The sequence below is a fragment of the Maniola jurtina genome, chromosome 1, assembly GCF_905333055.1.
Source record: "Maniola jurtina chromosome 1, ilManJurt1.1, whole genome shotgun sequence".
Lineage (NCBI taxonomy): Eukaryota > Metazoa > Arthropoda > Insecta > Lepidoptera > Nymphalidae > Maniola > Maniola jurtina.
The window spans coordinates 13,168,374-13,188,420 of record NC_060029.1 but is presented as its reverse complement, the minus strand read 5'-3'; the positions used below and the strand labels follow the sequence as shown (position 1 = coordinate 13,188,420).

Here is a 20,047-nt window from a genome sequence, read left to right as displayed (position 1 = left end):
TATAATTTATTAATCAATGGTGATGCGTGACGAAATTTGTTGTAATTTAATAAAACTCTTTAAATTACTTGCTTTAGTTTTATTTTTCTTTAGAGCTTTTTACATGAAGGCAAGATTCGAAACGTTAGTTCTTCAACATCTCTATTAGGGTGTCTATACACTGAAGTGGACAGTTGTCTAACAGTTCAATTCGACGTATTATCAAAAATCTGATTGGTCAACTTTATAAAAGAAGAGCACAATGCTCCGCTTTGCTTCAGTGGAGAAGTACCCAAAAGGTGCTAGACACACAAGATACCTGGTACCCTAAATCTACAAGATACCTGATCACCCTTTAACAGTTAATTGCAACTATTGTAGGCAGGATTTAAGAAGTTAGTTGCAGGCGAATGGTACAGAGGGTTCAGTGAGACGTCGTATCCTGCATCCACGGAATCCTTCGCAAACTTCTCGTATTCTCTCTTGTCGTGTAGGTCCACAAGGATTTTCCAAGCGACTATTGTTATTATTCCAATTAATAAAACAGCCCCTATTACACTGCCGACCGCAACTGTGGAAAAATGTACACCTTGTATTAAAAGCAATTGTCAGTAAACCGTTTCAAGGAGATGGTTCATGAGGTAGGTAGGTGGCAGTTGCAGTAGCACGTGAAGATGGCCTGTTCCACTTCTCCCTATCATGGTATCTTCCCTGGTGGGTGAGTGAACTTTTTTCCACCTATCTCTACTGATAGGGATGAGTGGAAAACTTATTTACACTTATCCCTACCGAGTGGTACGTGGGCCGTTTTTGTTAACAAGTCTATTTCCCAAGGGATAATTAGAAATAATTCTACTGTAAGTCTCTATCTTACCAAGGGGGATCCCTTGGTAGGGGTAGTGAAACAGGTCGTAAAGACGACAACATTGATTGTAGCAGGGCGGCCTCTACACGCGTCCCGCCGTACAATTCCTTCTCCTCACGGACATTAATTTACTAATTACTAGTACTGACCCCACACATCAGCAACCGCCGGCATATCCAGCTCATCCTGAATTATCAACCGCAAAGTGCTACTAGTAGCCGACTTCGGATAATGATATCTGTACACAAGTATTCGTCCGTCGTCTAACACTTTCCTGCACCACATTTTGGCCATGAACCATCTATGCGTATATATGGAAGTCTTGTTCACTAGAATGACGTCGGTGTCTGTAAAGTTGTACTTCTCATCACAGACAGTCTTATTTCCATTGAAGTTGCAATATGCATAGTCGTTTAACTCCAGGCATCGCGTCGCGGCTGATTCCGGGCATTCGTCGCAGAATGTGCCGACACAATATTCAGTTGCACTGTTGCAAACGCACTGGCCGCAGACGCAGTTGCCTCTCCCAGAACATAGCTGAAAAACATAAGTAAATACCTAATTTATTTATTTTAGTTTTTAACAATGGGTTTGTGATCTGCAAAATTATGAGAAGTTTATTTTTATTCTATTAAATGACGAGAAAATTCAGGCCTCAGAGACAATACTCTAAGTTGAGTTATATTTACCTCCTTGGAGTTGGGTGCTATGCAGCTATTATTGTTATTTGGACAACGGCAATCAGTAGGCAGCCAATTTGGTTCGCATTCACATTTACCATACGTGCACTTTCCACGTCCAGAACACAGCACACCACCAGGTCGCTCACACGAATTGTCATCAAATTCACAGAAATCGCCTGAAAATCCTTCCTGGCAATTGATACACTTGCCACATCTAGAATAATAGCCTCTTACAATACTCTATCCACGGAAAGAAGTTAGTATGTTACTCTCTGTTACTGTGTTTTCTCATGGAAATAGAGTTATAGTAGTCGTTAGACGCCAACTCTACGGGCTCGCTAGAGTATTTCGACGAGTCCGTTCTACTATCGTCGAATAATTGATAATACCGTAGACGGTACAACGATAATTCCGCCAGCGTGTCGTCGCGACTCGCAACGATACGCCAGGAGACCACAACACCTCCTTGACAACTGTAGCGTAACGTGGCGGTATCGCCGCGATATTCGACGGTATCGTCGCGAGACTCAATTGTATCGCCGCGAGACGCGACGAGTCCATGACGTTATACTCGTCCAGAGTCACTAGTCGTATAATCTATTTAATAATAATAAGAGTTATGGGCGAGACTATCGCCAAGACACTCTCGCCCATGGAGATGATGCCTTAGGGGATATGCCATCCGCGACTTCGCCGCCTGAATATAATTTTTTGATAATCCCTTGGAAATTCCTAGATTTTTGAAACAAACTATTAAATAACTATTTATGCTATACCAGGATGCAAACAAGCTATTCCAAATTTCTTCTAGATCGGTTCAGCGATTGAGCCGTAATAAAAACAGACCGACAACCTTTCAAAATCAATAGGCATATATTATAATTGTTTTTACTACCTGCAATCTCCACGACCACTACATGATTTAGGGTCATCTGGATTCGCTTTACATTTATCCAAATCCTGTCCACTCGTAACAGTTCCATTACAATTACAGAAATCTCCATGTCTGAAAAGTTAATTTAATCATTATTACCTTCATATACACCTAAAGATTGGAAAATAAGACTAGAAAATGTAGTGTGTCACATCACAATAATTATTGTACTTCTAGGTAATTTGCGCTATAATACCTAAATCTAAAAAGATACAAAATCGCGACATCGTTCTAAATGGCACACTACAATAACGAATGTCCGCCTATAGATAAAATAGATCGATTCTTGATGATTCCCGTTACTTCATTCGCGTGGATTAAAATTTTTAGATTTCTTTGATTTTTCAGGATAAAAAGTAGTCTATTCATTTGTCCGTCTCCAGGATCCAAGCTATCTCTATACCAAGTAGTCATGCTGGCAACTTCATCCACGTGGTCTTTTGGTTTTTTATAAACCCCGTAGGAACTCTGATTTTCCGGGATAAAAAGTACTCTAATTCGTTCCCCAGGATTTAAGCTATCTTTGCACTAAACTTCGTCAAAATCGATTAAATGAATGTGCGACAAAAAAATCACAAGGATATAAATTATTAATATTGAATGGAAATCTTAATTTAATGGTGTAAATGAGACAATTACCTTTCTGGGTTGCAATAACAAATACCACATTGATATGTTCCAGCGTTGCTGCATTTATCTGAATCCTTTTCCCCCTGACCTGGCTTCTCACATTCACATTGGCAATCTACTTTAACATTTATTGTTAATCTTTCATCAATCGACACTGGCCCAATTTTGACCTCATAGTTATATTTGTTATCCGTTGGACAATATTTAATCATTAGTGTACCAACTATGTCAGCAGGCCAATGTTTATAGGAACATTTTCCTTTCCCAGTACAGTCTGGTTCAAATGTTAAACTCATAAAAGGTGGAATACTCGCATCTATTTGTACACTAACAAGTAACTCCTGTAAAAAAAAATTACACATATTATAATAGTAACTGTATAGTTTTTACCATAGAAGCAATACTTCACTAACATTTTACTGACCTTATACTCTTTTATGATCATATTTACTACATCAGCTACATCGGATACACCGGATTTCGATAGTGGAACATATTTTGCATTAGTAATTTTTTTCTCCAAAGCCATGTAATCATTTTGAACTTTTGGATCAGCGGCGAATATAATCATGATTTTATTTTCTGTTGCAATTTTATTGATCTGACTAACAGAAGGATAGTCAAATATAAGAGCCATTTTGTATTCATTATTATCTAAATGGCACTGCATATCATTTGGTTTTATTGCACCTACAAACTTACCATCACCTGCACTGTGGTAAGTGGAATCAGTACTGAGAAATATAATGCGATGAGAATTATTTCTCCATCCAATCTCATTTTTACAGACCATTGCTTGCATCAACGCATCCAGATCTGCTTCGGGTTCATCGTTATTGGTGCCGCTTATTTTTTTAAGATCTTGTAAGGCTTTTGACAATAAATTCATGTCGTTTGTTAAACTTTGATGGTGCTTGAATGAATATGATATTTGAGCGGTAACGCTAAAAATGTATATGCATATTAATAAGTGTGATCTATGTAATGTAAGCTGTAAGTATGTTTATGGTTAAATGCCTTTTCGCAACAAGAAAAGGGTTCAACATAATAAAAATAGTGCTTTTGAACTGTCAAAAGAATATACCACTGATTCGGAATCAGTCCTTCGTAGCCAGAAGAATCGGCAAGAAACTCAGCGTTTTAGATTGAATATTTGAAAAAATCAGCTACTTTATCAGCTAGTTTATATTTTATCCAATTGTAATTGTATCACTCAAAAACTAGTTAACCGATTACTAAAGATCAAAGATACGGTGTTGCTTAATAATGACTAATACTACTGAAATGTGTTTATAGAAAAGTTACCTACTCCCAAACTTCACGTGAACAAAACAGGGAAAATCTAAGAATAAAATATATTACGTTACATACTCAACATAAGGTAAAGCGGGTTTCTCTATAAAACTGCCAACACCCAATCTGACGTTATTGGTAATCTGAGACAGTTGCTTATAGATCTCCAAAGCTTGATCGAAAAGTTTGTCTTTGTATGATTTCATTGTATCTGAAGAGTCCACTAAGTAATATACATCTAGCGGATAATGTTTCGCAGGCTTATAAGACATATTAATTTTAATAGGAACGTTAGTCCGTGCTTTAATTGTCATAGCTTGCGGCTTAAATTGTATTATTGGCCCTTTATCTTTGTCATCGTTAAATTCTTTGTTATCTGGTGTTTCAACGTGAAATTCTGGATCGTAGACAGGTTCTTTACACCACGATTGATCTAGTGAAGTATTTGATTGACATCTGCGACCAGTGTGATCTTTCTGGAAAATTGGATACGATCAACTATTAGTATTTTAACGAGGACAGATTGCTTGATTGCGGTTATAAATTTTTATCATAATATTACGTCATGATTTAATTAGAACAATAATGTTTATGATGTAATCTTAGGCAAAAAGACACGCCCTGCCTTTTGCACCTACATTTAAAGAGAAGAGTAGGTAGGTACCTACCTACTTATTTTATTTATTTACATGGAAAGTTATTGATTTATACTTACTTCATCCCTAAATAGCTAAGCGAAAATTTCAATATCGACAAAGTCAGCATTGATAGCCTGGTGGTTAATACGTCGGTCTCCTATTCGGGAGATCGGCGTTCTATCCCGGGCACGAAACGCAAACTTTTCGGAGCAAAGCAATTCAATATGACTTAAACGTCGCTAAGGAAACCTGCATGCCTGATAGTTCTCCATAATGTTCTCAAAGATATGTCAAACCAATGTGCCAATTTGTACTGACCAGCGTCGTGAACTATGGTCTACAACCTTCTCAATGTGAAAAGAGACCTGTACTCAGTAGTAGGCCGGCGCGATGGGTTGAGATGATGATGATGATGACCAACACAGAAGCGAAAGTATTAGCAAGTTCACATTTTTAAGAGAAAAAATAGACACTTACCGCAGAACACCAAACACACTTCTCATGAGCATAACCAATACATCCACCACAAGTTTGAAAATTTTTGCACTGAGACTGGCAAGATATCAAGCAAACTTTTAAGTATAGAAAAAAATATAATGCTAAAAAATTCATTGCAACTTAATTCTATATTGTGCGTGTAACTTCCTGTGCGGGATTGTAGTGTGATATTCTACGTGTTATATTAGGTTTTATTGCTATGACGCATAAAATATGCCGAGAGACCATGGAAAATTTAAAACACGTGCTTGAAAAAGCTGAGGGTTTGTGATATGGTTTCATTAATATCTTCCTAGAGCTTAGGAAACTAGCCATGTTCTCGAGATATAATTTTTGAAAAATTCAATGTTTTTAAAGTTGATCATAATATTAAATATTTAAAAAATAGCGATAAGTGGCAATCGTGTTTGAATTTTTCTCCAAAAACGTGTCAGAAAAGATTAATAAAACATTGGGAAGTTTACAGCACCTGTTTGTGTTGTAGGTATAGCTACTAAATAATTAAAACATATTGAAATCAAAATTCTAAAATTGTATCTTTAGCTTTTATCAATCACCTTCTTGAAATTTTCCAACATCTCTCTAATTATAAAGCACTTAAAGGTTTGGCCAGGCACAACGCGGCTCCTAAAAATTGTAATAAATACATTGATTGTTAGGGTTTCGTACCCACAGATGTACAAACTAAAACAATATTTAGTTCATCAGGTATGTACCTAGTTACTAAGTATTTATACATTGTCCTGTCACTACTATTAATTATTTATGTGACTATATAAAATATTAAACCGTCGTTATCTTTATACCTAATGAGTTGAATATAGTAACTACAGGATAAATAATTATTATCCTTCTTAAATACATTTCGTGCGCATATTTCTTTATAATATTATGTTTTGCCAGTGTATTTAAGCTTAAATAATATGATTTGTGTGTGATTTTAAAGTTATTAGAAATGAAATGTAATAGAGAGCATAATATAATATTACTATGCTATTTTATTTTTTTAATATCTCGGAATGTGTTGGCATTAAATTCATGTGAATCAAGTAGTAATTCGTGTGAAGAATGCATTGTAGACTCAAGCAAATGTGTTTGGTGTGCTATGGTAAGAGTTTTACATTTTTATGATGATTAGGTAAATAACTTATTTTTGCATTATTTTATGAAGGTGAATCAGCTCTCCGAACCAACGGAGGCGGGTGGTAGAGTCTTGATATACTTAAAATATCTGATGTGGCACATGGATCTACATGAAATAAATAATTTCATTTCATTATGCCAAAATCGGTACTTAGCCAATAATCAGATATACGAATTAGTAATCTATCTACATCTATTCATAATTCGAGCTATTCTAATGATTTTTGGACACTATACTTCCGCTCCGAGTAATAGTAAACTATAAAAAAATCCTAATTTTTAAAAGTTTTATAAGAAGGACAAGAAGAATTTGTAAATAATTAGTGGAAATTTTTGTTTTTTTTTTTTCAGGTTAATTTCAACGATACGAGATGTAGATCCGAAAAAGACAATCTAGACAATTGGTGCGTCGGTAACATTATCAATCCAAAAAGTGGAAATAGATCTGACGGAAAAGATCTAGACTTCAATTCTAACACTGGCGAAGTCGTACAAATAAAACCGCAGAATATTAAAATTGACTTGAGACCCGGAGACACTTTTGATTTCGCGTTTTCTATTAAGCCAGTAGAGAATTATCCTGTCGATTTGTACTTTCTTGTGGATGCTTCTGTAGAAATGAAAAAAGTGAAGCAGATAGTCGTCGATGAGACCGAAGCAATATATAGAGCAATGAAAAATATGACTGAAGATGTTTTCCTCGGAACTGGATCATTTATAGACAAAAATATATTTCCTTTTACTCGGTAAGTTAGCTATGAAAAATTTGCTAACATTAACTTTTAACTTTTTTGTTAACTTTGCTAATTTGTAAACTTATTTAGGAAAATTACACACGCTGTGTAAATTAGATTTGATTTTTATTTTATTAAAACTTTTAAAATGGCATTTTTTATACTATGAGCTCAATATTGATGGGGTTGCTTTTTGAGAGAATCTCATGTACTTTTCATTATAATTCAAATCTAGAAATCACCGCTGACGCTCCCGTGGGAATTTGAAAAAATGCAGCCTTATTCCTTGCCTTCATTTTATAGGGAATCTCTGTGCAAATTATAGTTTTCTAGGTCCTAGGGTTTGAGTTGAGCTTTGGTGAGTCAGTTATTGAGTGAGCAAGGACTTTTCTTTTTATATTTTAGATTGCACATCGTTTGTTGTATGTCTTGCATCTAACATAAATCACAGCTACTTCTAAATCAAAGACTTTGTAAATTATAATTTTTTTACGATTGGAACATTATGATTTATTTCAGATCAGTAAACAGTACAATAGCGTATTCATTTCGCAACAGGTTAAAATTAACGGACAAGTTTGAGTATTTCCAGAAGACGGTAAACGAAACAGAATTCGGATATAACCACGACGATCAAGAAGGCACTCTAGATGCCCTTGCACAGGTGATCACTTGTGAAAATGAAATTGGTTGGCGCAAAGAGTCTACAAAAATTATAATTGTCTTAACTGACGGTCCTTACCATTGTGCTGGAGATGGTAAATGGGCTGGCATTTATCGCCCATACGATGGGAACTGCTACACGGAGGATGGTATTTACAAAAATGAACTAGTAATGGATTACCCATCTGTTAGTATTATCAACAAATTGGCAGCGGACAGGGAAATAATAATTATTTTTGTAGTGAAAGAAGATCAGGAAAGTGTTTATAATGCACTTAGTACAACTATAAGAGGCTCAGTTGTTACTTTGTTTGAATCTGATACGAGTGAATTTTCTATGAATAAAATTTTGACGACACAATATGAGGTAATTAAATAGCGTCACTGTATTATGTGTGGACTTTAGATTCAATATCGGTGAACGGCTACTTTAAGTAGGTACTTAGTAACTTTTATTTATTAAAAGTTTTCTGTCAGTATGTCCGATTTTGTTTCATAAAATCATCTAAACAAAATTTCATTAACATGGTTACAGAAATGCATATGTAGTACTTTTGATGATCGTCTTCAGCTTCATGCACCCACAGTTAGACATAGACTACTTCTGAGTGGCACCAATGTGCTCTCTTCGGCTTTTTGCATCCAATCGATACCTGCCACCCTCCGGATATAGACGCTCCACCTTACTAGGGGTGCCCTACGCCACGTTTATCGAGTAGCATTCTCCACTCGAGGACCTTTCAACTCCAATCTATCTATTGAGTACTTTTAACAATTAATTTGTAGTATTTTCATTTTTAGAACATAAGACACCAGTTAAAATTGAAAGTTAACTATATGGACCCTATCTTACGTCAGCATTTTCGAATATCATTCGATCCTAATTGCTATGAATCGATATGTCAGATAAAACCTGGCGAAGAAAAGGAGTTCAGAGGCAAAATAACACTCATACAAAACATAGAACCTAATAACGTTGACATAGATATACTTACTGAAGGAATAAGGGAAAAACTGAATTTAAATGTTAACATTATAAAAAAATGTAACTGCACTGTTGAAACAGATTCAGTAGAATGTGATTCTGCGGGAACTCTGAGATGTGGCATCTGTGAATGTAAACCAGAAAGGTGAGAAATTAATTTTTAACCGCCGACCCAAGAAGAGGGGTGTTATAAGTTTGACGTGTGTATCTGTCTTTGGCATCGTAGCTCCTAAACTAATAAACCAATTTTAATTAAATTTTTTTGTATGAAAGGTGGCTTGATCGAGAGTGTTCTTAGCTATAATTCAAGAAAATTGGTTCAGCCGTTTGAAAGTTATCAGCTCTTTTTTTAGTTACTGTAACCTTCACTTGTCGGGGGTGTTATAAATTTTTAATTTTCACTTGTATTATTCGAATCTGAAAATAATAAAAAATACCAATTTGTCGCGATTTCTTATAAAATCATACGATTTCTTGCACAAAACATTTAGGAACAGCTTTGGATTACTTCTGCGACTTTCACAGCTTGTGTGCGTTTTTAGCTCAACAGTTCTCAAGATTGCCTTTTACATTTGAAATTTCTTTTCCAGATATGGCCATAAGTGTAAGTGCGAAAGAAAGTCGAAATCTATAAAACCAAACGACAATTCGACTTGTATTTCCCCTACTTCCCCCGACAAAATATGTAGCGGCTTCGGAGCCTGTGATTGTGGGAAGTGCTCTTGCATTAATAACGAGTAAGTTATTATTCTTATTATTCGACAGAAAATGAGAGCTTGACTGCGCTCTAACTCAAAACCTCATAATATGTACATAATAGTACAGCTATGACGATAAAGAATAAACCTGTGTCAATCTCCAGAACCCAAGGCATCTTTGTGCCTAGTAATATCTATATAAGAAGCCTATAAGATCTGTTCAGCGGTGGAGTTGTGAAAAGGTAATAGTATGTAGGTACTCAGACCCACTACCGCATTTATAATCATTATAGTCAATCATTATAGTCTGCATTTATCCACTGCTATACATAAGCTGTTTTCTAGTGCATCACCATTATACTTCCTTCCTCTGTCTTTCATATTCACCTGCTTGCCACCACCTTGAGATCATTGATACAGCAAGCAGCGTGCTACAACAATATTCAGCTTAAGGTGCATGAGAAGGGTTTACCCGCGAAATTCAAATTTAATTTGGTTAATTTGTAAACTAATACGACAAAGTAGGCTTATGGCATTTTAATTGCGCCAATGGCAGTATCATCCTCACTGGTTTAAATAAAAATCTTTACTTGAAAGAGTCCAGTGTAAGAAATTAGGTATAGTATCCTAATTACCTACTCCGCGGCTATCGATTCTGCAAGACATGATCCGCCTACCGCCTAACCTAGCTTGCAAATATGGTTCCTTTGGTTGTCCAACGAATTTCCTTCTTGTGTATTTATGTCTGTGTTGATTTGTTTCCAGTTACACAGGCACCTTCTGCGAATGCCACAAGAACATGTGCCCCCTTTACAACGATTTGGTGTGTTCAGACAACGGCGATTGTAAATGCGGCACCTGCTATTGTCATGCAGGCTTCACTGGCGCTGCTTGCGACTGCATCTTGGGGAAAGACACTTGCATGGATGGCAATACAGTTAGTTGTGTTCTGCTTTGTCCTATTATGTACTAATAAACCTCCATCGACACATTTTATGTGGAACGACTGCTGATAGGATCTTCGTAACCGATTAAGAATTAAAAAGATAGAATCAAGAAAAGTAGATTAATTTGTAGAGCTCAAACTGTTTTTAGAATAGATATCAACTAGCCGATTTTAAAAGTTCTAATATGTAAAAAAACAATTCTTGCTTGTCAGTGCATTTTAGGCAATAGCAAAAAGTTGTTGGAATCAAAGGTAATTACGATCGTCGTATTGTAGCTGTTTAAGAACAGGAGTTTAAATTGATTTTTACATATTCTAGGAATGCAACAATCGTGGCAAATGCGTGTGTGGTAGCTGCCAGTGCCAGGAACCGTCTGATTGGGACGCACGTCACAAAGGAGATCTGTGCAGATTGGATTGCACAGAAAAGTCGTGCCACAGCCATCAATGCCAACTTCTCGAGCCGATCGTATTGTGCTATTTGAACAAAGAAGAATGCCAACATCAAAACGAGATCAATGTAACCGGTGTTAAAAATTTGAAGGCCAATGATTCGACAAATGATGTGGCCAATTATTCGGAAAATGGTTGGCAGCATTGCCCAAATGTAAAAACTGGATTTGGCTGCTACACCGAGTTTCTATACCGGTACAGTGAAGATATTTATGGCACTGAAGTTAAAGTTCAAACAGACATTTCTTGCGCCGAAACTTATTACAGTAAGTATAAAGTGTAAAGTAAGTAAATAGTAACTTGACGAATGACGAAAGTAAGTAAATACTTGAAGTGAGAGATCTTAGGTTCAATCACCACCATCAGAAGCAAAGCCATGGCGCCAGCGATTTAGCGTTCCGAATTCCATACGCCAACGTCTTGCGCCATAATTCAGCGGCTCCCTGCGACTCGTTTGATGTTATCCGTCCACCTAGTGGGGTTCGAGAACGAGATTTCACCTTGGAACCCCAATATTGCTTCTTCGAACTAAGAGTATTTGCCCTGCCCATTGCTAGCCTCGCCATATGAATACTTAGGGTATCCAGATGTATAGGTATTAAGGTTTTTTTCATTTTCCACAGTGTATGGAGGAATATGCTTATCAATCCTGATACTATCTGGCATAATAGCCCTGATCACATGGAAGTGTATTACCTCGATGCGCGACAGACAGGAGTACGAGCGCTTCGCACAAGAGGCGGGAATTCTGGACTCTCCCTGCGACAACCCTATTTACGCACCCGCGACGTCAACCTTTTACAATCCAGGGTTCAGGAAAAGGTCGGACAGAAGAAAATCCAGAAGCTAGTCGAAAAATATTTGGCCCTTAATAAAATTGTTCTAAAGTTATAAATTCAATGCTGTTATTTTTTTTCTCGAGAGATTAGCATTTGTGTTAAATGTGTCGAGTTTTTAACCGACATGCGCATTACACGATAGCTACCTAGTACCTACCTATTCTTCGTAGAGGAGTTTATTCGAAGCGTCCAAACAAACGAAGATAGTTTCGATCTCATTTGAATACTAATAAAGTAATAACCAATCAAACACGTCACATACAGACAGACAGGTTCTTAATACTGCACCACTGCGCAGGTTCAAGCTCAAAGTCAATTTTACATGACACCAATTACTATAAATCTTCGATTGATCTGAGAATATAATTCAAGAAGGAAAAAGTCGATATTATCTACTAGCGTTGAGTTATTATGCATGAAAGCAACATTGCCACAGTAAATCTATAGGCGTTGCGGATGATTTTATTTTTTAACAGTCAAATAAAGTTGAGTAAAACCACAGCCATGCACCAAAATACGAAGAATAATATTGTGTCGATTATTTTAAATTCACATGTAACAAAGCTTGTTGTCAAAATGAATGTGGTTCCGTGCCTAGTTATGTCGGAACTACATTATATTATATAAATTATAACATAAATCTTCTCTATGGAACTACGTGACCTTCGATTCGCGAAAAGTTTACAATGTCAGCAAGTAGATGGCACTATTTTATTGTGATTAATTATAAAGGACAATAATGACATAACTAATAATAATAGTTGTGTACTTGTAGGTAATTGTAATTGTGATCAAAATATTATTTTCACTGATTATTTTGGATAAAATAAATTAAGTACATTTAAATATATTTTCTTTTACAACAACAACACTGTTCTTTAAACTAACATTAATATAAAGTAAGATGCCTACTTACATAAAATATGTTTGTGGATATTTGTACCTAAGATGTTGGAACTGGCCAAAGCTAGCCAATATACATACGTAATTCCTGAACATTACTATACTTTAATAATAATAATTAATGTCTATAGTTATTTTATATTTAGTTATTCTCCTCATAATAGATGGCGCTGTAAGATTTGGATTGCATACTGTATTGTTAATAATTTAAAAAGATTTACATATAAAGATATATTCCGCCAAAATTTTGTTACATTTATAACAATACTCTTCAAAATTAATAGTTTAGCTGAAATTTATAAAAACAAAATATTTTTAAGTTAGGTATCAAATCATTTTAATTGAGAAACCCAGACTCGCGCTATAGGTGTTTTTTATTTTTTGAGCTTATATACAAGAAAAATGGTAGTTGAAACGGAGAGTCCGTTTCTACACAGGAAGCCAGGACTTTGGGGTTAAGCTGCTCTGAAATGTAATGGACGCTAGTCGTTCTAGGCAAAGGGATTCCGCTTTATGGGTCCACCGCCGCGCTGATCGGAGGTAGCTGGCCCCACGCTCCCGGAGTCCGTTCAACAAAGGCAAAGGGCGCTTCAAAGCCCCACCGCCACCGCTGATCGGATAAAGTGCTAACTAATTAGGGACGTAATAGCCCTTTCCTGATAGCCACAAGAGGCCATAATCCTCGACTCCACTGATGTAGAAAATTTGACTCTCTTTTTGACATTTGACACAGTAAATGCCATATAAATGCAAAACTGCCAACATTTTGCCAAAATTCATAACCAATTAATTAATTATTATTATTATCAAAGCATCACTATCAAGACATTCAATTATATCTGAAAAATAACTTCTCAAAAACATTTAATTTTCTTTCAGCAGATTCAATTTTCTGCGCTGAGTTTCACGTATAACATAGGTGATGCCCGCGACTTCATCTGTGCAGATTTAGGTTTTTAAATTTTTTATTCCGCGGGAAACTTTGATTTTCCTTGATAAAAATTATCTCTAGATCTCTGGGATCTATCTCTGTAGTTTGTAATTTGTTCCACGGTCCACCTGTTTACCCGTCGAAATGGTTAAACGGATGGACGTGAAAAGGTAACAAATAGATGGACACGTTTGCATTTTATAATATTATTATGGGTTACCTACCTACTAATTTTATCTACTTGAAGCAAAAAAAGTATTTTCCTAAAAATCTTTTAATCATACTTTTCATACCTACGTACCTACCTAACTGGAATGCATAATGCTCCAATATTATGATGTAGGTATGAATTTTATGACACTACCAGAGTGAACTGTGACACTACCCACTTGAAAATAATTCAATACCTGTATTTTGTAAATATGGCCGATTTACTACCTACCACGTATTTTTCCGAAACAGAATACCCGAATTTTAATTATTCTTTCTAATCGAATGATAATGGAAAAACATATCCATTTCCGCGAATTTCCTTGAAAGTGATGATTCATCTCGGAGTCTGATCAAGTGAGCGAGAGAGGTCATCCGTTCAACGTATAGTCTGTCCACGAGCGCGACACGGTGCGAGCGCGTATTCGGTATTTGAATATTTGAATTTTCGTACGCGTTCGATTTTTCTAAACTCGATTTCAGCGCTAAAGTAAGAGATCTTGTGCTTGTGTTTATTCAAAAAATATTAGAGTTGATGATTTTCGATTGATAAAAAAATGGCTTCAGTGTGGTTTACAGTGGTTATTTTGATTTCAATTCAACAAGTTATCGCAATATACCGCGATTGTGGCGAATTTCAGAATTTGAAAAACTGCAACGATTGTATCCGATGTGGCGGACACTGGTGCAATGATCCAAATGAAGTAAGTAAATTAACGTATTTTTACTGTTTTACTTATGTATTGAGATTGATAAAAATTGATTAAACTTTCCGTCGATCCCCTTGAATTTAATTAAAAATAGGAGGGTAGGCAGGGTTCTCTGTTATGTTCCATTTTTAAATAAAATATATACTATTGCTATATCATAATTATGATTTACTTTAAATGCAGTGCAAATCGTAAGTTATATTTGATTAATAAATTTTGTGGAGTTTTAATGTTTACCGAACGCTTTTGTTGTTTTTAACAACAATGTAAGTAGTCTTCTTTTTCATCGATTTAGGTCCTAAGTCCATGAAATTTTGCAGAAATATTCTAGAAACTAATATCTATGTCTGTGGTTTTCCAGATTTCTGTTAAAATATTCGGTTTCAAAGTTACGCGGTCTTAAAATTTTCATACAAATCTTGGAGCCCCTGTAATTTTAAAACTACATATTTTTAGAAAAATCTAAAACACCACAGACACAGATATTAGTTTCTAGAATATGTCTGCAAAATTTCATGGACTTTGGTTGCTTAATATTCAAATGAAATTGGAACTACGATTGTATGAAACGAGTGGAAACGAGTGACGGAGAGAGCCCTGTTAAGACGTCGGCCTCCTATTCAAGAGGTTGGGGGTTCGATCCCGGGCACAAACCATTTCGGAGCTATGTGCGTTTTAAGCAATTCAATTTCACATCGTGAGGAAATCTACATGCCTGAGACCAGTTCCCTATATTTTTCTCAAAGGTGTGTGAAGTCTGATAAACCGTACTGGGCCAGCGTGATGGACTAAGCCGTAAACCCTTCTCATTCTGAGAGGGGACCCGTTCTCAGTAGTGGACCGACGATGCGATCGATTTGATCATGATGTCTCTATTGGGCTACCTACATAGTTCAACGAAATGCTATGAAAGTTTGATCGTTTTCGTCATACTTGACCTTCCATCATGGCGTAGCGTGACTCATGTGGATGACTCTTATTTGTATTTCTTGCTAAATACCATAAGATATACTCACTTTAAGTATATACTTACTTCTGTAGTTCGCATGTTTTCCTTAATTTATTGATGGCGCAGTGGTGCGTGCCGCGGTCTATAAGCGGGAATTAAGGGGTTCGATTCCCAGTAGGGGCAATTTCAAAACTTGGAATTTCTAAATCGTCTCTGGTTGAGTCCAAGGTCGAACTGAAAAAGTCACCACGCGTGGTCTACGCGCCAAACGTCCCGTAGGTACTCGTACTCTTCTTTTAAGATGAAAATTGCATCGTAAGGAACACAGTATACCTACAGCTCTCATTTCCATGCTTTATTGAAAGTCGGGTTGGAGTGAAATCTGCGTCGAGTCTGTAATGACTAATGTGTGAAGACCTTTATCTATTACATCCAGACTTCAGTGTATAACACGCATGTGGCAAATCCAGTCGGCGTTAGAGATCTTGTGACGTCACGTCTGAATACATTGATTCAATTTCGTCCTTGTGAAAACTAAAGGTTTTACCCGTTTAAGTTTCGCTCGGACATTAAGGGGTCCTTTACCTCTGCAACTAGGTAGATACAGAGTTATGCGAACATACTGTGGCAACGTTGTAAAAAGAAAAAGACTCAGACGGAAGGAAACAATTGAGTCAATAACGTGGACTGAAGCAGAACGTTGGCGATCTATTTTGGATTCAGTCACAATATGAATGCAATGAACTTTTGAAATGCAAGAAATGTCCATTACTTTTCCACAGCCTAGATCGCCATTCCGCTTTACCAACTTTTATGTTTGTACAGTCTTACATACTTATTATTGTCTCGGAAAATCAAAGAGTTCCTATACAGTTATAAAAGACGTACATTGGTACTACCAAGGCAGGCAATGGCTTCAATTTGGCATGTTCTGAGCGACACAGCGAACGATAGGTTAAGACGTCTGCCTGCTATTCGAGGGGTCGGGGTTTCAATTCCAGGCACGCATCCCTAAATTTTGGAGTTATGGGCTTTTAGGAAATTATGGATTATGGCCTTAAGCCCTTCTCAGTCTGAGAGGAGACCCGTGTTCAGTAGCAGCCCGCCGATTAGGTTCATTCTAGGTTAATCAAGATGATGAAGAATGTTGCACCAATTCATGCTGTGAAAACTTTTATTAATTGACCTGAATTGGTATTTTTTCATATGCATCTTAACATCTCTTTCAATCGGTTTGTTATCTAATACAGTCTCACCTCTACACAATCCTTTTCATTGTAAACTAGGCCTTAAAACGAATATTACAAGTGCTATTTTGCTGTAAACTTGAAATTGGTTTCGGTGTGACCAAATGAACCTGACCAGCTAATTGCCGTACGCTAATTACGACTCTAATTTTGACGAAACTGCGTAAAATTAGGATATTGTACTTTTGTGTTGCAATGACGCTTATCTTTGTCAGGGTTAAAGTTCGTCGGCGACTGTGGTAACGGTTTTTCTTCATTTTTAGGGTTCCGTACTTCAAAAGGAAAACCGGAACCCTTATAGGATCACTGATTTGTTGTCTGTCTCTTTTAAACTGGCTTTGCTCGGTTGGAATTCCCATAAATTCTTTCCAGTAGAAGTCTACGTTACAGAGAAAAATAACATACAAAATCTCAATTTTCTAATCTCAGTGGTTTAAGCTGTAGTATGAAATTACGTTAATGGAACCAACAAAATTAAAATCGCCCATATAGTATGCCTATGAATACCTTGTACCAGTTTAGCTAAATACATATTATAAATGTACATCTATTAGTTTTTTGACGATTCCGCACAATCAGGTGAAGTGGTAAAGGTAGGGAAGGTAAAAGATCGATCGGCAAATTTCCTGCGCAACCCCAATTTCCAATATCCGGTGCCTAGCTAAATAAAACACTCCGCTATAGGCCATTAATTTGTATTTAGGTTAAAATAAAGTTTACGCAAAAAGAAATAAAATATCTGATACAGGTAACTTATACCTAATAGGTAGGAGGTCATGGTTTAAGTACCTTACCTACTCTTAAAAAAACGAGGTATTCAATTCTATACTTAATTTTTTTTGCCCCGTAAAATGAATAATAAACATAGTTACCTACCTATTAAATTTTCTATGGGCTATACCTACGATTATGTTATATTTTCTTTTAGAAATCTAGAAGCTCAATAGATATGTACCTACCTATCTATTACACAATCACAAAATGTTTACAAAGTACCTACTTTGAAACTATAGTTATAAATTAACCAGATCATTTTAAATGAAGGCCTTTGCCCTGCAACGAGACATAAATAGGCTGGAGCTTTGTCTTTTTACTGTCCAAGAAATCCTACTACATATTATTATAACTGCGACATTTGCAGTGTTTCACTGTTATTTAGAGTTCCGTACCAAAAACTTACTGGCAAAAGAACTCCTTTTATGGATTAAATACAAACTAAGACTGAGATTGTTTTTACTTATAAAATATATTTTTAAAAAAATTCTAAAATACAATCTCGGTCGGTATACAAAAATTTGTATTCTTTTGTCATTTTATTTATTTTTGTGGTTCCAACACACGATGTCGCATATCTCTGTAGGGGGGAAGACTAACTACTGCGTCTTCAGATAGCGAAGCAAATCGCCCAGATTCTAGTTATTTATTATGAATCTATTATTGCAATCTGTTACTCTCACCTTCAATCCTGCCACTTGTAAGTGACCGATGTACCAGCCACTGGAAACCACTGTCCTTGACAGGCTAGTGTGCAACCGTGTCACCATCTGTAATATTTAATTTCAGCTATGATTCACACTGAATCCACTAAATGCCTTAAGCTTGTACAAGTAGAAAACACCAATGTTTGTACTGTCTACTTTATTGTCATAGATATAAGTTAATCACCATGAGAACAGGGGAGCGATCGTTTACATTGTTTCCATGCCTGGTGGTCGAACGCACGACAGGACGTTCGACCCACCATCACGAATTTAAGGACTTAGCGTGTTACAATAGCTACGGCAGTCTACCCAACGGGATCATGCCGCTCTCGCCGTTCAGGGATTAACCTTCACAGCCTGAGATCGTCCTACATTACCGGTAATGTGTCCAACGTCTTTTCGACCACCCCTGCGCCTGTGCGGCCTGGGAATTGGACAAGCCCTGCGTCTTTACGACCGGGAAACTCAAGCCCTGCGCCTGTGCGGCCGGGAAATTCATGATCAAGCTCGTATGGCACTGCAACAGAGCCGTGCTGTTCATCTGTCTCCTTATTACAACTAAGAGAAGCTCGCGGCATTAATAGGTAAACTTGAGGCACTTAGCTGATATGCATCTGCATGGATGACCTGGCGCTGCCGCCCGGTGACACAGCCCAGCACACATCATTCACATATATTCACACCAACGAATGTTACTAGCGTTGCAGCACGGTGACACAGTCCAACACGTATCATTCACACTAACAATTAACTAATATATGAAGTTAAGATATTTTGGCGCGTTCGGCGGCCATCAAACTCAGACATGTCGAAACTTGCATTCTTTGTTATACTAAAGGAAACCAAAGACATACTCACCATAGAGTATCGGTGTTGCTATATACAATATTTACATTCGCGGTTTCCGCGACACTCCCGCCGAGAACGGTTGATTACAACAAGGTAAGCAAATTGCGCGTCCATTCCCTTATCTTTTCAAGGGCTCGGACCGCTGCAACTCGCTTGTGACCAATGTCTTCGGATCGTTCTTCCGTATCCTCATTCGTTGTCATTAAATATTTGTCCCTCACATCAGAATCATCTCTCAGATCATTTACAACTCTATCCTTTTCCATGCTCTCAGTCTCTATGTCTGCTTCATTATTTGCAACATCTGCTGTATTTTCCGTCTCATCTATGTTTTCAATTTGTCTCATTTCAATGTCATTATCATTTAACGTTTCCTTTTGTGCGTTCACCGATTCTATTGTAACAGTATCTGGTGCAGTTACCAACTCTTTGGAAACTTCATTAGATAATTTTTGGACTTCAGAATATTGTTTTGCATCTTGAAGTATCGGTTCCCATTGGACACCGTCTTCTACTTCAAGCGGATATAAGTGAGCAATAGAACGGGTAAATATAGTGTCTCCTACTTTCACTTGAGCCACTCTCGTTAAACCATCAGAACTCTTAATTAAAGAAACTATTTTACCTACTTTCCAGCCTTCACGATTTTTATCTCCTTTCAACTGAACCAACTGGCCTTCTTTTGGGATAAGTTTTGAAGTCACACGTGGTTGTTTGAGCGAGTGACTGTATCTCTCACGTAAGCTCGGTAAGTAGCGATTACTAAACATTTCTTTAAATTCTTCT

The 20,047-nt window shown here is 36.8% G+C and overlaps 3 protein-coding genes across 3 annotated transcripts in view; 2 read left to right on the top strand and 1 right to left on the bottom strand.

The window, feature by feature from the left end:
• Nucleotides 1-64: 64 nt before the first annotated feature.
• Nucleotides 65-5,710, bottom strand: LOC123876260 (integrin beta pat-3-like). The gene is made up of 8 exons (XM_045922500.1): nt 5,500-5,710; nt 4,463-4,860; nt 3,516-4,035; nt 3,101-3,432; nt 2,423-2,533; nt 1,534-1,741; nt 994-1,381; nt 65-550 (listed from the first exon to the last, which is right to left on the bottom strand). Exons 1-8 carry the CDS (start codon nt 5,632-5,634, stop codon nt 342-344), a joined length of 2,301 nt encoding a protein of 766 aa, XP_045778456.1. The 5' UTR covers nt 5,635-5,710; the 3' UTR covers nt 65-341.
• A 631-nt stretch (nt 5,711-6,341) lies between these two features.
• Nucleotides 6,342-12,042, top strand: LOC123876186 (integrin beta pat-3-like). Its single transcript, XM_045922393.1, has 8 exons — nt 6,342-6,628; nt 7,015-7,409; nt 7,917-8,427; nt 8,862-9,190; nt 9,636-9,782; nt 10,509-10,680; nt 11,009-11,408; nt 11,766-12,042. The coding sequence occupies exons 1-8, from the start codon at nt 6,476-6,478 to the stop codon at nt 11,990-11,992; spliced, it is 2,334 nt and encodes a 777-aa protein (XP_045778349.1). The 5' UTR covers nt 6,342-6,475; the 3' UTR covers nt 11,993-12,042.
• Nucleotides 12,043-14,403: 2,361 nt separating this feature from the next.
• LOC123876617 (integrin beta-6-like) overlaps nt 14,404-20,047 on the top strand; it is a 71,338-nt gene continuing 65,694 nt past the window's right edge. Inside the window, exon 1 of the mRNA XM_045922944.1 lies at nt 14,404-14,729. Coding sequence (XP_045778900.1) covers nt 14,583-14,729 — 147 coding nt within the window. The 5' untranslated portion in view covers nt 14,404-14,582. The remainder of the gene's footprint in view (nt 14,730-20,047) is intronic.

Bases quoted from the DNA above. Each gene is read 5' to 3' on its own strand.
- LOC123876260 (XM_045922500.1), bottom strand. From the start codon at position 5,634: ATGAATTTTTTAGCATTATATTTTTTTCTATACTTAAAAGTTTGCTTG. The intron at 3,433-3,515 runs GTCAGTAAAATG...TTTTTTTTACAG, and splicing joins TGATCATAAAAGAGTATAAG to GAGTTACTTGTTAGTGTACA. The intron at 551-993 runs GTCAGTACTAGT...ATTTTTCCACAG, and splicing joins GGCGGTTGCTGATGTGTGGG to TTGCGGTCGGCAGTGTAATA.
- LOC123876186 (XM_045922393.1), top strand. From the start codon at position 6,476: ATGAAATGTAATAGAGAGCATAATATAATATTACTATGCTATTTTATT. The intron at 9,191-9,635 runs GTGAGAAATTAA...TTTCTTTTCCAG, and splicing joins TGTGAATGTAAACCAGAAAG to ATATGGCCATAAGTGTAAGT. The intron at 11,409-11,765 runs GTAAGTATAAAG...CATTTTCCACAG, and splicing joins TTGCGCCGAAACTTATTACA to TGTATGGAGGAATATGCTTA.